This window comes from Arctopsyche grandis, chromosome 2 (genome assembly GCF_051622035.1).
Source record: "Arctopsyche grandis isolate Sample6627 chromosome 2, ASM5162203v2, whole genome shotgun sequence".
NCBI lineage: Eukaryota > Metazoa > Arthropoda > Insecta > Trichoptera > Hydropsychidae > Arctopsyche > Arctopsyche grandis.
The window spans coordinates 11,874,902-11,889,448 of record NC_135356.1 but is presented as its reverse complement, the minus strand read 5'-3'; the positions used below and the strand labels follow the sequence as shown (position 1 = coordinate 11,889,448).

The window sequence follows — 14,547 nt, the reverse complement described above, 5'->3', positions numbered from 1 at the left end:
ATCCGTACACATACATATGTAACTCCTATGATATTTTAAATTGTTCTAAATATGAAGAAACATAATTTTATTATAAACATCTTGTCCTGTCGTACGCTCGCTAGTTATTTGCAGCATAGATATTGATTCACTATTTTGTTTTAATTTATGAAACGAACGAATCCTATTTTTACTATTTCGCGGATTTTCTGTTTTTATCATTTTTTTTGCGTTGCACCGGTTAAAAACTACTGGACTATAATATAACTGGATACTGTTAGTAATATTGACTGTGTTGAAAGCCCCTTCTCGCGTATATACTTACACGGGTTAGTATGATAGTCATCGTTAGTACGATGGACTTTTCGGCTGAAAGATGTTCCGTTATAGAGATTTTAATAACTTTGTGACCAATAATAATCACCGAACCATTTGAATGAGTGTACATATATGTAAATACATGTTCGGGGAAAAACCGACAGCATATGTAATGTATTCGACAGCCAAAGATTCAATTTCCAGCCTGGGCGATTATAACTTTTATAGTATGTGATTTTATTAATTCAGCGAGTATTATTTCATTATTAATGTATTATATTTATAGAGATAACGCCCGATGAAATTACTCGTCATCGCACAAGCATGGCTTAAAATTAATTTGAATCTTATTTTTCTTTAAAATTTCACCCAACTCTTTATATGACACCTTAAAATTCCGTCTTGCCATCGTTTTTAAAGTAAAAATTCTTTCTGTTTTTGTATTTAAGTGGGAGAATTGAAAAGTTTAAAATGTTATTCTTAGCTTTTTGGCTCTGTATCTATCATTTCTCGTCTCGGTGATTACTGGTCACAAAGTCACTAAAATCTCTATGACGGAACATCTGGCAGCCGAAAAGTCTATCATACTAACTATAACTATCATACTAACGAGAACTTGAGTGCCGTATATTGTGTATTCGCGATTTTAATGGCAAAAATTGTCTTTGTGACTAATAATTCAATTATCCATTTCTCACATATCCATGTATGTACTTGTGGGGGAATCCTAGGATTGCGGAAACGATGCATACGATGTTTGCAGCTACGTATTTTGTATCCATGTACCCATTAGTTAGATTTTAAAAAATTCTTTGTAAACCAGGATTTACAGACTGCATTTCGGAACGCGGGACTGGCAACTTTGATGGTTAAAGTTTGTACTTTGTTAAACGTCGTCACCAATTTCGTTAACTTAACGTGACTTATCAGCACTGAACGAGTCATTAGCTATCATTGCCACAAGTTCTTTCACGGATCGAATCCTACTCGTATATTGTAGATATAAATAGAACAATTTCAATTAAAATTAAAAAAATAATTAAAAACCGGCTTTTGTTTTCCTGATTATAATAAAAACAGATATTCAATAATTCATTCTGGTTTCAACGTTTAAGGATCTATCATAGGATGTCGTACGACGAAGGAATATGCACCATAGTATGCAAATAATATAAGTATCAATATTTTACACATGAATTGTACTAAATTAATTGTATATTGAATTCAAATAGGTAAAAGGGAATACAGATCTCAGAACAAGGAACAATATTTATACTTTTGAAGGGACACATGTGAGTCATCTCAATCACTTTTCTTAGTACTCACCGTTTCTATTCTAATTATTATACAATGACAATTTCAGCCTTGAATTAACCGTCGATGGAGCAGTATATCTTGCGAATTTGGAATACTCCAGCGCCGCCGACGCCTCCGGCGCCCCCAGCGCCCCCAATGCCTTCGGCACCCCGGGACCTGAAAAAACTGGGAAACTGAAAAACTGAAAAAATGAAAAAAATGAAAAAAATGAAAAAACTGAAAAAATGAAAGATATTTTTTGATTTTTAAATGCTTTTTATTATTACGAAATTATGTTCACAATACATCTTATATCTATTTTAATAGCTACTGATCATTTTCTATTTTACAATTTTAATTTAATTTGGTTAGTAATCACAGTATTATATTATTCTAGTGTTAATCTAAAGCATAATAGGAAAAAGAGCTTAAAAACCAACTCAAAATAGAAAAATATGAAAAAAAAAAAATTTGTTCCCCATACCGGTTGACGGTTGATCGTCCGTCACATATATACAAACATAAAAATATACAAATATATATATTTAGCGACAGTCCGTTTTTATATATCTTCTTATCTTCTAATATATAATTTGGAAAGAGACTTTGTATGTATGTATGTATGTATGTAAGTATCCTTCGTCGTCGTCCGTATATCGGTGACGTCATCGAACACGTGATTCGATTTTTTTCGATCCATAGGCGCCGATTTGTTTTTTTTCGATTCAATGGATTCACCCCCCGTGGGGCCCCGAAGGGCCCGCAGCCTTATGGGGCCCCGAAGGGGGCACAGCCCCATGGGGCCCAAAAGGGGGCGCAGCTTTATGGGGCGCAGCCTTATCGGGCGCAGCCTTATGGGGCGCAGTCTTATGGGGAAGGCTTTGCGCCTTTCGCAGATATAGTACATGCAAATAGCCAATAATTCGCAGATATGGTACCTGCAAATAGCCAATAATTCACAGATATAGTACCTGCAAATAGCCACAACCAATAATAAATGGTCAGTCTCCAAACATAAACGGTGAGTATTAATGTTAAATGGTAAGTTTTATTTTGAAGAATGGCCAATATTACTTTTTGGCTGGTATCACTACAAGGTTAATACGATCTGGATAGACAATTTCATCCAACAGGCATTGCAGTTATTCCACTTGTTATTTATGTTGAAGATAGATAATATAATAATGACCATTTTACTAAAAAATAATCACAAATTAGTCAAATTCTGCCCCTCCCCCCTGGAAAAAGCTGAAATGACATCCCTGTACTAGGTATTTCTACAACAAAAAACAATGAAGTATACAATTAAAATAACTTTGATGATTTCTTTATTAAATTTTTTTATTCTATATATCTACTTATCAGTAAATTTAGCTTTGCCCAATTGTCACTCATTTTGCTACTGGTGTTGAGGTATTGTCAACATAAAAAAAAGTTTGTCTTGACGTCTCGGGTCAGTTGTCACTTGGACATTTGTATTTACAACAGCATGGAGTGCAGACTTTGTCTGTGCTCTGCTCCACTCGATTCTTCCGTCTCCATCTATGACGACCCTCATCCACTGGTTCAGCGCATTCAGAAGTGCTGTCAGATGCCGGTCCGTTATGGGCATTTTTAATCCATTGCTATTAAAATTCGTTACCATTCGTTGTTATCATCCTCATTTGCAGGTTGAGAAAGGTGACAATTTGCCAGATACGATATGCTTGAGGTGTGTCAAAAATCTAGAATTAATTAACACTTTCCGAAACGTTTGTATTCAAAGTAACGAAACGGCGAAGCTGAGGTTAGTTGAACGTGTGCAAATTAAGACGGAAGAAGTTTTACTTGAAGATTTTAAATGGAAAGATGAGGTAAATATTCGTTTTATAGAAAATATAAATTTAGCGCCCAAGTTAACTATAGAGGGGGCTACATACGCTCCGGAATACCTGAGAGGTCTACCGTGATGTTGACGCAGACCGTAACGTGTGTAGGAAGATTCACCTTGAGGTCGAAGAGCGTACAGGTCACCTGACATCGTACCAAATTCTGTTCATTCGCCTGGGTAGAAGTATGGTTTACTGTCTCTTTATCCGGGATGTTCAAGGAGTTGTTCTGAAGTCTTTCAACAAAAATAAGTGTGTTGTAGAACTCCTCCGTCCGAAAATCTTCCATTAGTTCTGAAATTACACATGATAAATGTACAATTTGCATCCACTAATGCCATTTACACTAGACTGTGGCGACCTTTGTAGTTATAAAATTGCGAACCACTTCCACTCGGGAGAATAATATTAACCCTTTGCCCGCGGCAATATAATAGCGAACAAGCCCTGTACGCGGCGGCACCTTTTTCGCGAATTTGGCAATCGAGTTTTCGACCTTAAATACAGATTTTAATATTTACTCAAGTAACCAGATATGTTAATTAACACATAAAGTATTATTTTAAACAATAAAATACATAATATATCTCGTAGTTTTGGCTTAATTGTCAAATAATCATTGTTCATAAAATTGAGAGGTATCGTCTCAATTGTATGAAGACGTGACGTCACATAAACGAGGTTTCAGTATGGTTCCACAAAAAACTAATTTTGACTGGTGTATATTCATTTTAAGCAAATTGAATAGATGGCATTCAACTCTCAGTAATATATTCAACCAATTTTGAACCTTAAAACGGTTGAAATAGGCGCATATAAGCCTCAAAATCCCGTGCAAAGTTCAGAAATTCTATGGAAGACAGCCGCGCTACAGACTTGTCGCCCAAAGCATCCATAGAAGACGGCCGCAGGCAAACGGTTAACATGTTATCCATCCAAGCTGCCGAGACAGTGCGGGAAATTCCAATTTTCTTCAAAATCCTTTGCTATGCTTCTCCATTCTTCTGTCGTTTACTGAAACTGAAGAGAACAAATATAAACAAAAATATTGCAGGAGGGGACCTTACTGTAAACTCTCCAGCATCGACATCTATGCCCCACACAAGAACAAGACCACCTAAACGACCTTATTCTAATACAGCACTGGTCACTGATGTACTGAAGACAGTTAAAGAACATTTTAAGTGTAAAGAAGATCGCCACGATTTTTACGCCAAACATGTTGGCAATGTATTACGGGAAGTTAAATGAAACCAAACGGGAACCAAAATGCAACGAATCATGGCAGAAAAACTAATTGGTGAAGTTTTGTTTGAGGCTCAAATGGGCACTTTAAATAAGTCCCATACATTAACCAATCAATGGTCATAATTCCACACCTACTTCTTCCATTTCAGCAGATCCAATGCAAACTCCCCAATATGTCTACTCCCTCTTCATAACACAACTCATCTCCGTCTTCATACCTGGGAAATACGGATGATTTGTATTGAGTTTTGAAAATTTGTTCAAAAACCATTATAGACGGTATTAATACTACACGACTCATATTCACATTACTTTTTGTTTATTTTACATGCGTGCCAGTTGGCGTAATTTAAAACAATTTAAAAAATAAAAATTATTTGAATGTATGTATATGTACATTCCTTGTGTAGAAACGTTTCGCAAACTATGTTCCGAGGAACACCAGTGCTCCGTGACAATTTGGAAAGGTTTTATACACTGCAACACATTTAAAGTTATTCATATTGAAAGGCGAGTGATGATCAATCTCCACTGATGTTTAAGTTAAATTTTAAAGTAGATGAAGAAGTTTCCAAAGTATTTTTAGATCACTATGTTACATATGTACCTTGAAAACAACTCGTTTGCAATATTTTCCAGAGGACGAGTTCTGGGTTCGGAATCCATTTTCCGTGACAGCTAAACCAGTAGGCTTAAGCGCAAGTGACTATGAAAATGTAATTGATATAATTAGTGACTTCGATTTGAAACATAAAAAATACAAAGATCAGCCTTTAAATGATTTCTGGGTGAGTTTGTCAGAAGAGTACCCCAATTTTTCAAAACAAGCTATTATTGTTTCACTTCCGTTTTCTACAACGAATTTATGCGAAGCGGGATTTTTTTATTATGGAACGAAGTCAAAGTGAAGGAACAGGCTCGACGCCACACCAGATATTTATTTATTCACATTTTTATGTTTATATTATATTATAGTTTTATATCTTAAAGTAATTACTAAATAAATAATGTGTTTTAATAAAACAAAAAATTATTTTTACTAGTAGAAATTACTCAACCTAAAAAGTTAGTGTTCCGTTAAAATTTCCATTGCAGAAAAAGTTTGGGAAACCCTGGTTTATAGAATCCATTCAAAATATTGTGTTTCCTGAATTTTTACCATATTTTCTGATTTTCTTTATTTCTTTCATTATTAATTTTATATTATAAGATTTCATTAAATGTTTTTATTCTTTTTTCTTTCATTGTTATTTTTATATTATAAGATTTCATTATGATGTGGCGGCTCGCTATACGACATGGTCGAGTTTGGTCACCTTCCTGCGAGTGGGGACCAACTCGATTATGTTCGGAGCTGGCCACCTCACTCTGCCTTCAGCTGTCATAAATAAAACACGTGCATTAACATGCCAGTCGTCTCATTCGTTCATCCCCCATTATATGTATAATATGTTTTTATTATGTTATTTTCTTAAATGGGTTTTTACCTGTATAAATAAATAAATTAGATTCGCCATGTTTACGCCGTTTATATTACAAATAGTGAGCGAAGCCGGGTAAAACAACTAGTGTTCAATAAATATGGCGTGACCATCTCGTTCGTAAATGGACCTGAAATCTGGACCCCAATAATTGTGAATACAATTTAATAAGTTTTGTTTGTTTGTTCAAAAACAGAAAACAGACAAAAATTTTAGGAAATACGTAAATCATTTTAAGACTTTTGCGTTAAGTTCTTAAGGTGTGTAAAATCTGAATCGTCGCACTGGCCACGGTTCAAAAATCGCTCTGACATTTAACGTCAAATAAGTGTAATATGTACTCCAAAGCAGCTGTCAAATTGATGCTAGTCACTGCAGCCAACGTTCTCATAATACGACATAAATCGTAATTCGTAAATTGGGTAATTGGACTATTCGTCACTTTGCCGTGGTCATAAAGACAATTTTTGCCATGAAAATTGCGAATACACAATCTTTGGCATTCAAGTTCTCGTTAGTATGATGGACTTTTCGGCTGCCAGATGTTCCGTTATAGAGATTTTAGTGACTTTGTGACCAGTAATCACCGAACCGTAAATTGATATACGTCTTTTTTTCAAATATTACATATTAAAAACATCTAAGCACTTAGAATTTTAGTCTATTTTTGTTAATATAATAATAAAAAAGGTCAGTATAAATAATAAATGGTCAGTCTCTAAACATAAACGGTGAGTATTAATGTGAAATGGCAAGTTTTATTTTGACGAATGACCAATATTACTCTTTGGCTGGTATCACTACTGTTGCGTAGGGGTGAGTGGCGGATCCAAGTAAAAGGCCAAAGTCGTGTCACAGCATTTATTGATGATTAAGGAGATATGTACACGCACTGCCAGTTCTCCGTCCAAAATGTCTTGATATCGCCTAAATACCGCCTTATAAGGGGCAGGTCTCTCAGAGCATCTTCGACGTCCGATTTGTTTACCTATTGTTATGGTCACGTACTGGATGTGCCACGGAAGTTTCCCACGCTATCGCTGTGGATTCTGAGAACTCTACCGGACTGCGACCGAGTTACTGCTACCCCCGCTAATGCATTCAGGGGAGATAATCCTCGAAACCAATTACAACGGTCACACAGTCTCTGGGATGCTACTTGGCCTAATCCGATCGCACTTACTCGGCCTAATCCGAGTGTACGTAACACTACAAATTTAATACGATCTGGATAGACAATTTTATCCATCAGGCATTGCAGTAAGTTTTGGCGAATGTACGTCAAATTTTTATACTGTCTACTTGTTATTTATGTTGAAGATAAATAATATAATAATGACCATTTTGACAAAAAATAATCACAAATTAGTCAACAATTGCCCTCCCTCCTGGAAAAAACTGAAATGACATCCCTGTACTAAATATTTCTACAACAATACACAATGAAGTATACAATTAAAATATCTTTGATGATTTCTTTATTAAAATGAACATTTTTTTCTATATACTACTTATCAGTAAATTTAGCTTTTGTCCAATTGTCACTCATTTTGCTACTGGTGTTGAAGTATTGTCAACATAAAAAAAAGTTGGTCTTGACGTCTCGGGTCAGTTGTCACTTGGACATTTGTATTTACGACACCATGGAGTGCAGACTTTGTCTGTGCTCTGCTCCACTCGATTCTTCCGTCTCCATCTATGACGACCCTCATCCACTGGTTCAGCGCATTCAGAAGTGCTGTCAGATGCCGGTCCGTTATGGGCATTTTTAATCCATTGCTATTAAAATTCGTTACCATTCGTTGTTATCATTCTCATTTGCAGGTTGAGAAAGGTGACAATTTTCCAGATACGATATGCTTGGTGTGTGTCAAAAATCTGGAATTATTTAACACTTTCCGAAACGTTTGTATTCAAAGTATCGAAACGGCGAAGCTGAGGTTAGTTGAACGTGTGCAAATTAAGACGGAAGAAGTTTTACTTGAAGATTTGACATGGAAAGATGAAATGGATGTAATTTCTCCATCAAACATTTGCGATTCAATCGTTGACAATATGACTAATGATTCTGAGGTAAATATCTGTTTTATAGAAAATGTAAATTTAGCGCCCAAGTTAACTCTAACTGTGCTTTTAAAGTGTCTCAAACGTTTAATATTGTATGACGTTTGTCTTATTTTACAGAAAAACAGAGAAAAGTTTATTTTGGGCAACTATATAACAGAAATGGTGGACGATATTGAAATTCCACATTCCGCACAATCTGGAATGGACCATCAGATTAACATTCAAAATATGTGTAATGACATAGAATCCCACTCTAGGATAAATCCACATGAATGTAATATTTGTTTTAAATCATTTACTCGGAAAAGAAATCTCGTTGCACATATTAAATCTCACACTGGGGACAAACCATATAAATGTGATATTTGTTTTAAATCATATTCGTTAAAAAGTCATCTTGTTGTTCACGTGAAATCTCACACTGGGGAAAAGCCACACAAATGTAATATTTGTTTCAAATCGTTTTCCCTAAAAAACAATCTTGTTGCACATGTGAAATCTCACACTGAGGAAAATTCGCACAGATGTGCTGTTTGTTTCAGATCGTTTGCTCTAAAACGCTATCTTGGCGCGCACATGAAATATCACACTGGGGTTAAGCCGCATAAATGTGACATTTGTTTCAGATCGTTTGCTCAAAAGTCTTTACTCTTGAGACATGAACGATCTCATACTGGAGAAAAACCATATAAATGTGATATCTGTTTAAAATCATATTCTCTAAAAAGTAGTCTCTTTGACCATTTGAAATCTCACACTGGGGAAAAGCTGCACAAATGTAATATTTGCTTTAAATCGTTTACTCGAAAAAATGGTCTTGTTTCACACATGATAGCTCACACTGGGGTAAAATCCCATAAATGTAATATTTGTTTCAAATCATTTGCTCGGAACTATGACCTTTTAAGACATGAAAGATCCCATACCAACGAAAAACCACATAAATGTGATATTTGTTTAAAATCATATTCTCTAAAAAGTCATCTTGTTGTACATATGAAATCTCACACTGGGGGAAAAGCCACACAAATGTAATATTTGTTTCAAATCGTTTGCTAACAAATCTCTTCTTTTGAGACATGAAAGATCTCATACGTAAAAAGTTGTATAAATTATGTGATTTTTTTTGCTTCAAATCTTTTTTTGCTCGAAAAAGTCATCTTCTACATATGAAAAAAACTTTTATTTAGTTTAATTTTTAAAATCTTATTTTGTTTTTGATCATTTGCTCACAAATTTATTAGTTTGGTTCGTAGTAATGTGAAGTATGCCTCAATCATTTGGTCTCCTTATTACCAAACTCATATTGAGCATTTAGAAACAATCCAGAAGCGTTTTTTGCGTCATTTATCCTATAAGACTGGTCTTAAAAACTGTTACCATCTTATAATGACAGACTTTCTTTTTTCCATATTGCAAGTTTGTCTCAGCGCAGAAGGGTTTCTGATTTTTTAATATTATACAAGATTGCTAATGGTACTCTTGACACATGTTTTAAATGAGACTAACTTTAACGTTAATGCCCGATTCACCAGATGCACTAATCTTTTTTATCCACCAATTTGTCAAAGCAACATTTCTTTCAATAGTGCAATCGTTCGTATGTGCCGTATTTACGATAGCTTAGATCAGTGCTTCCCAATTACTTTCATGTCCCGACCCCCTAAATCAGAAATAATTAATTCCCGGCCCCTAAAAATTTTTTTTCTAGTTAAAAGGTTTATTTGGCAGTAATTATTACAATTATAATACACATATTTATATTCAACACAAAATTATAGGAACTTGCTTAAAAACATTTTTTTTAAATAAAAACTATGCACACATGAAACAATTTAATGCGATAGTTGAGGTCGCATGTTTTTACATAACAAATCGATATCGGGTTCAATGTCAGAATCTTCCAAAGTTTCCGTGGAAAGGCATGACCTTTGCTTATTTTTTAATATAATGACGAAAATGTTGTTTCGCATAGGTACGTAGTCGCGAAAGGAATAAGAGTTACCAGGGCTTCTTTTCCAATAGCAGGATATTCTTGCTGTCGCCTTAACCAAAATTTTGAAATACTTTATTCATTTAATTCCACTTCAAGCAAATTATTTCAGCTGATATCGATCAACTCTTCTTGGGCTGTCCACGTAATATGATCATATTTTAAGGACTTGGCAAATTGTGTTATTATCCAATTGTACCTTTCATCCTCATTCAAGTTTGGGAAATATTTCCTTAAATATATATATATACATTCCCTAAATATGTAATGTGGAAAAATATTCATAAATGAATATTTGTACTGTCTACTGAATATTTTCACGGCCCCCGCGAGAAATCCTACTGCCCCCCCCAGGGGGTCGCGACCCCCAATTTGGGAAGCACTGGCTTAGATGATTGTACCAACCTCTTTAGTGACTCTTTTAGTATTTTTAGGACAAAGGTGAAGAAAATAATCTGTGGTTGATTTGCTTCTTCACCTTCTTTGTCTATCTTTTTCTCTTTTACTTTATCTGTTTCTTTTTTTAAAATCTTGATGTTTTTGTAATTTTACTTTTTTATATTACCATGTGGTGCTCACTGTAAATGGAATATTATATTTTTATTTGTGTTTATTATTATTTTTTGTCTCACCATACAACTTTCTTTTTATATTTTATTCTGTATGTGTGCCTATTTTAATAAATAAATAAATATCTTGTTGGCAAGATAAAAACTTCCACTAGTGAAAAATTCACATGAGGCAAAAACCCCACTAGTGTTACTAGTTGTAAATAATTTTGTTCTGTTAATTAGTTCTAAATAATTTTGTATTGTATAGCCTATTTGAACATGGAAAGGGGTTTGCTACAAATGGTTGCAAATTACGCCGCTGCATGCTCATTTCGATTGAATTTTGACTGTTTGAATTTCAGCATGTAAGAAAGACAAGATATTCATGGGGTTGCGCCAGAGAAATGTAATATTAATAGAAGTGGCTTTAGGTGTTATATTGTTGTCAAGTGACGGTTGTCCACAGACAATCCTAAATAATTTTAGTATCAGTTGTATTTGACGCTTGGTGCTCGACATATGTCCGAAAAAAACTTTATATTACTTGGAGATGGTCCATTGTCCTGAAATTTGCCCTAAACCCTGCCTGTTCTGTCGGTTGGTTTTCATTGAGGATATTCTTCAGCCTTTGTGTAATAATCTTTGTGAAGATCTTATAAAAAGAGACAAAAATTATTTTATATATTATGGGAGGAGGATATAACAGAACCTACATATATGTATAATTTACAATAAAAATACCAAAGTGTGTGGGAATATTATCAACAATAAAGAAACACAATTAATTATTAACATTTTGTTTATTTTTCATATACAATTCCACTTAAAGATCAATAAATAAATAAATAAAAATTACATGAAGAACATTTTTTATTACAACTAAGCACATACATATGTACATATGTTAAATAGTAATTTGTAAAATATAAAATGATCAAAAGGTCAGTAATTATAATAATAATAACTATTTATTATATAAACTTTAAAAATAATTTCCAAATCAAAAGGTTATAACAATGTGGATAAACACAAATCAGATGTTGGTCAGTTGTTATGAAACTTTTGAAATTTTACAAAAATAATTGAACAATAAAATAAATTGTACATTAAATTTGGTAATTTCATTCGTTTGAGATGAGTGAAAAATAATATTTTTAATAAAAGCAGCAATTAATATTGCATAGAAATAAAATTCCGTAGGAATTTTTTCTCAAAAATAAGCATGGAAAAAAACCGGTGACTTTTTCATCGTAAACGTAAATGAGGTTTGTAAAAATAATCTGATTACACTGGTTTTAAAAAAAACCGTCTTGTATGTATTACATTATCCAACGCATCCCGCATAGATTTTAACAGATTGTGATTATGATTGCGATCGCATGAGTTTTTTTTTTTCAAAAAAATTAAATATATTTTTAATTATTAATAATTCTGCAGCTCTACTGATTCTGAAAATGAATGAATCGATAATAATCAATTCCCAAGTAATAACTCTTTATATGATTTTGACAACGAACCTGAAATTATTATTGATAATGTAACGTAGAGATTAGGTGGGTGGTGCTCGTGGACCAATGGCTTACGAGCGCTGATCACCTGATCTCTCGCTCGCGCCAAAATGTCCTCGCCTAATGAATAAGCCGTATGTAACGGCCAATGGGATCGCCCCACTCATCGACCAATAGTTTACATGTATGTGTATTGTGCCCAACGGGTATAAATATGGGGCGCTCTCGGTCTGGAAAGCATTCCGACCTGGAGCGCCAACGAGAGCAGACCAATAAACCGCTACTACAACTTCCTGCGTCTTTCTCTCCGATTCTGGAAGCCCCCACCTCACGTCCACGCAACATTGGTGTCAGTCAAGTGGAATCGGAGATGAGCAGAGCAACGAAGAAATAGAAATAGTCGGCGACCGAAGAGATCTGACGACAGCTGAGCTACTTCGTGCCATGGACAGAATGCCATGTGCCATGCATTGCATTTGGCGGCATTCAAAGGCGAGAGAGGACCACCCAGCGAGCTTACATTGGCGGGCAACGATTGGTGACATACCGTGTCAAATGGTTGTCGACACCGGTGCAGAGATTTTTGTTCTAACTTAGAACTATATCAACAACTCCCCAGAAACCGGTATTAAGTGCTGAACGAAAAAAAGGAGGAGAGCGAGACAGGCGTCAAAGTCTCCTTCTTACCTACACATCGTAAAATGGATCGAGGTCAAGATCAAGTGCATGAGCAAATCATAATCATAATCAAGTGAAATTTCGCCGTGGCCGATATCCATGACGAAGTCCTGCTAGGAGTGGACTTCGTGCGGAAAATCGGAGTTTTCGAAATTTCAACGAAAAAGTCATGAAACCAGTTGTTTCAGAATATTGTTGTTACTACATACTGTGTGTAGATAAAGTAAACAGTATCTAGAGATAGAACACTTGGGAACCGGAGGAGAAAATTCCTGAGGATTGACGTCAGGAGGTTGCTGTCTGAGGATATCATAAAACAACCAATCATTCCTTAGTTTTTATTTAAGACTCAATCTGCTTTCGGTCTCAAACATCCAAAGCATCCCGCATACATCTTAACAGATTATGATTATGATTGCGATCGGATGAATTTTTAATACAAAAAAATTAAATATTTTAATTATTAATAAATTATCAATTCCGTTGATCGGTTGTCAAATGGTTGTCGACACCGGTGCAGAGATTTTTGTTCTAACTTAGAACTATATCAACAACTCCCCAGAAACCGGTATTAAGTGCTGAACGAAAAAAAGGAGGAGAGCGAGACAGGCGTCAAAGTCTCCTTCTTACCTACACATCGTAAAATGGATCGAGGTCAAGATCAAGTGCATGAGCAAATCATAATCATAATCAAGTGAAATTTCGCCGTGGCCGATATCCATGACGAAGTCCTGCTAGGAGTGGACTTCGTGCGGAAAATCGGAGTTTTCGAAATTTCAACGAAAAAGTCATGAAACCAGTTGTTTCAGAATATTGTTGTTACTACATACTGTGTGTAGATAAAGTAAACAGTATCTAGAGATAGAACACTTGGGAACCGGAGGAGAAAATTCCTGAGGATTGACGTCAGGAGGTTGCTGTCTGAGGATATCATAAAACAACCAATCATTCCTTAGTTTTTATTTAAGACTCAATCTGCTTTCGGTCTCAAACATCCAAAGCATCCCGCATACATCTTAACAGATTATGATTATGATTGCGATCGGATGAATTTTTAATACAAAAAAATTAAATATTTTAATTATTAATAAATTATCAATTCCGTTGATCGGTTGTCAAATGGTTGTCGACACCGGTGCAGAGATTTTTGTTCTAACTTAGAACTATATCAACAGCTCCCCAGAAACCGGTATTAAGTGCTGAATGAAAAAAAGGAGGAGAGCGAGACAGGCGTCAAAGTCTCCTTCTTACCTACACATCGTAAAATGGATCGAGGTCAAGATCAAGACACGGACCTGTACGAGTTGCCAGAGAGCAAAAACCACGAGTCATACACAGACACCGATAGGAATTTTCACCACGCCAACATCAAGGTTCGCTCATGCTCATGTGGACATAGTGGGACCATTACCACCATCCAATGGACACACATACATCTTGACATGTGTGGACCGCTACACACGATGGTCGGAAGCCATCCCAATCCCGGACATAAAAGCGGAAACAGAGGCAAAACATTCGTTGTAGGGCTGGCCCGTTTTGGAAGCCCAGAAACGATTA

The 14,547-nt window shown here is 35.2% G+C and overlaps 2 protein-coding genes across 4 annotated transcripts; one reads left to right on the top strand and one right to left on the bottom strand.

The window, feature by feature from the left end:
- Positions 1 to 1,861: 1,861 nt before the first annotated feature.
- Positions 1,862 to 6,557, bottom strand: LOC143920909 (uncharacterized). 3 transcript variants are annotated; one of them, XM_077443938.1, is made up of 5 exons: positions 6,197 to 6,557; positions 4,040 to 4,481; positions 3,823 to 3,957; positions 3,580 to 3,755; positions 1,862 to 2,531 (listed from the first exon to the last, which is right to left on the bottom strand). In XM_077443938.1, the coding sequence occupies exons 2-5, from the start codon at positions 4,086 to 4,088 to the stop codon at positions 2,328 to 2,330; spliced, it is 564 nt and encodes a 187-aa protein (XP_077300064.1). In that variant the 5' UTR covers positions 4,089 to 4,481; positions 6,197 to 6,557; the 3' UTR covers positions 1,862 to 2,327. The 3 variants fall into 3 exon arrangements, with proteins under 3 accessions (XP_077300064.1, XP_077300069.1, XP_077300079.1); XM_077443943.1 differs by lacking the exon at positions 3,823 to 3,957 and having other exon boundaries at positions 3,525 to 3,755; positions 4,252 to 4,481; XM_077443953.1 differs by lacking the exon at positions 6,197 to 6,557 and having other exon boundaries at positions 3,525 to 3,755; positions 4,252 to 4,481.
- Positions 6,558 to 7,765: 1,208 nt separating this feature from the next.
- Positions 7,766 to 11,585, top strand: LOC143922653 (uncharacterized). The gene is made up of 3 exons (XM_077445988.1): positions 7,766 to 7,941; positions 8,015 to 8,263; positions 8,375 to 11,585. Exons 1-3 carry the CDS (start codon positions 7,834 to 7,836, stop codon positions 9,290 to 9,292), a joined length of 1,275 nt encoding a protein of 424 aa, XP_077302114.1. The 5' UTR covers positions 7,766 to 7,833; the 3' UTR covers positions 9,293 to 11,585.
- Positions 11,586 to 14,547: the final 2,962 nt, after the last annotated feature.

Excerpts from the sequence above, each read along its gene's own strand:
- LOC143922653 (XM_077445988.1), top strand. The coding sequence starts at position 7,834 with ATGGAGTGCAGACTTTGTCTGTGCTCTGCTCCACTCGATTCTTCCGTC. Across the intron at positions 7,942-8,014 it reads AGAAGTGCTGTCAGATGCCG|GTTGAGAAAGGTGACAATTT; the intron begins GTCCGTTATGGG and ends TCTCATTTGCAG. Across the intron at positions 8,264-8,374 it reads ATATGACTAATGATTCTGAG|AAAAACAGAGAAAAGTTTAT; the intron begins GTAAATATCTGT and ends CTTATTTTACAG.
- LOC143920909 (XM_077443938.1), bottom strand. The coding sequence starts at position 4,088 with ATGAACAATGATTATTTGACAATTAAGCCAAAACTACGAGATATATTA. Across the intron at positions 3,958-4,039 it reads AAAACTACGAGATATATTAT|GTCGAAAACTCGATTGCCAA; the intron begins GTATTTTATTGT and ends TCTGTATTTAAG. Across the intron at positions 2,532-3,579 it reads GTACGCTCTTCGACCTCAAG|GTACCATATCTGCGAATTAT; the intron begins GTGAATCTTCCT and ends GGCTATTTGCAG.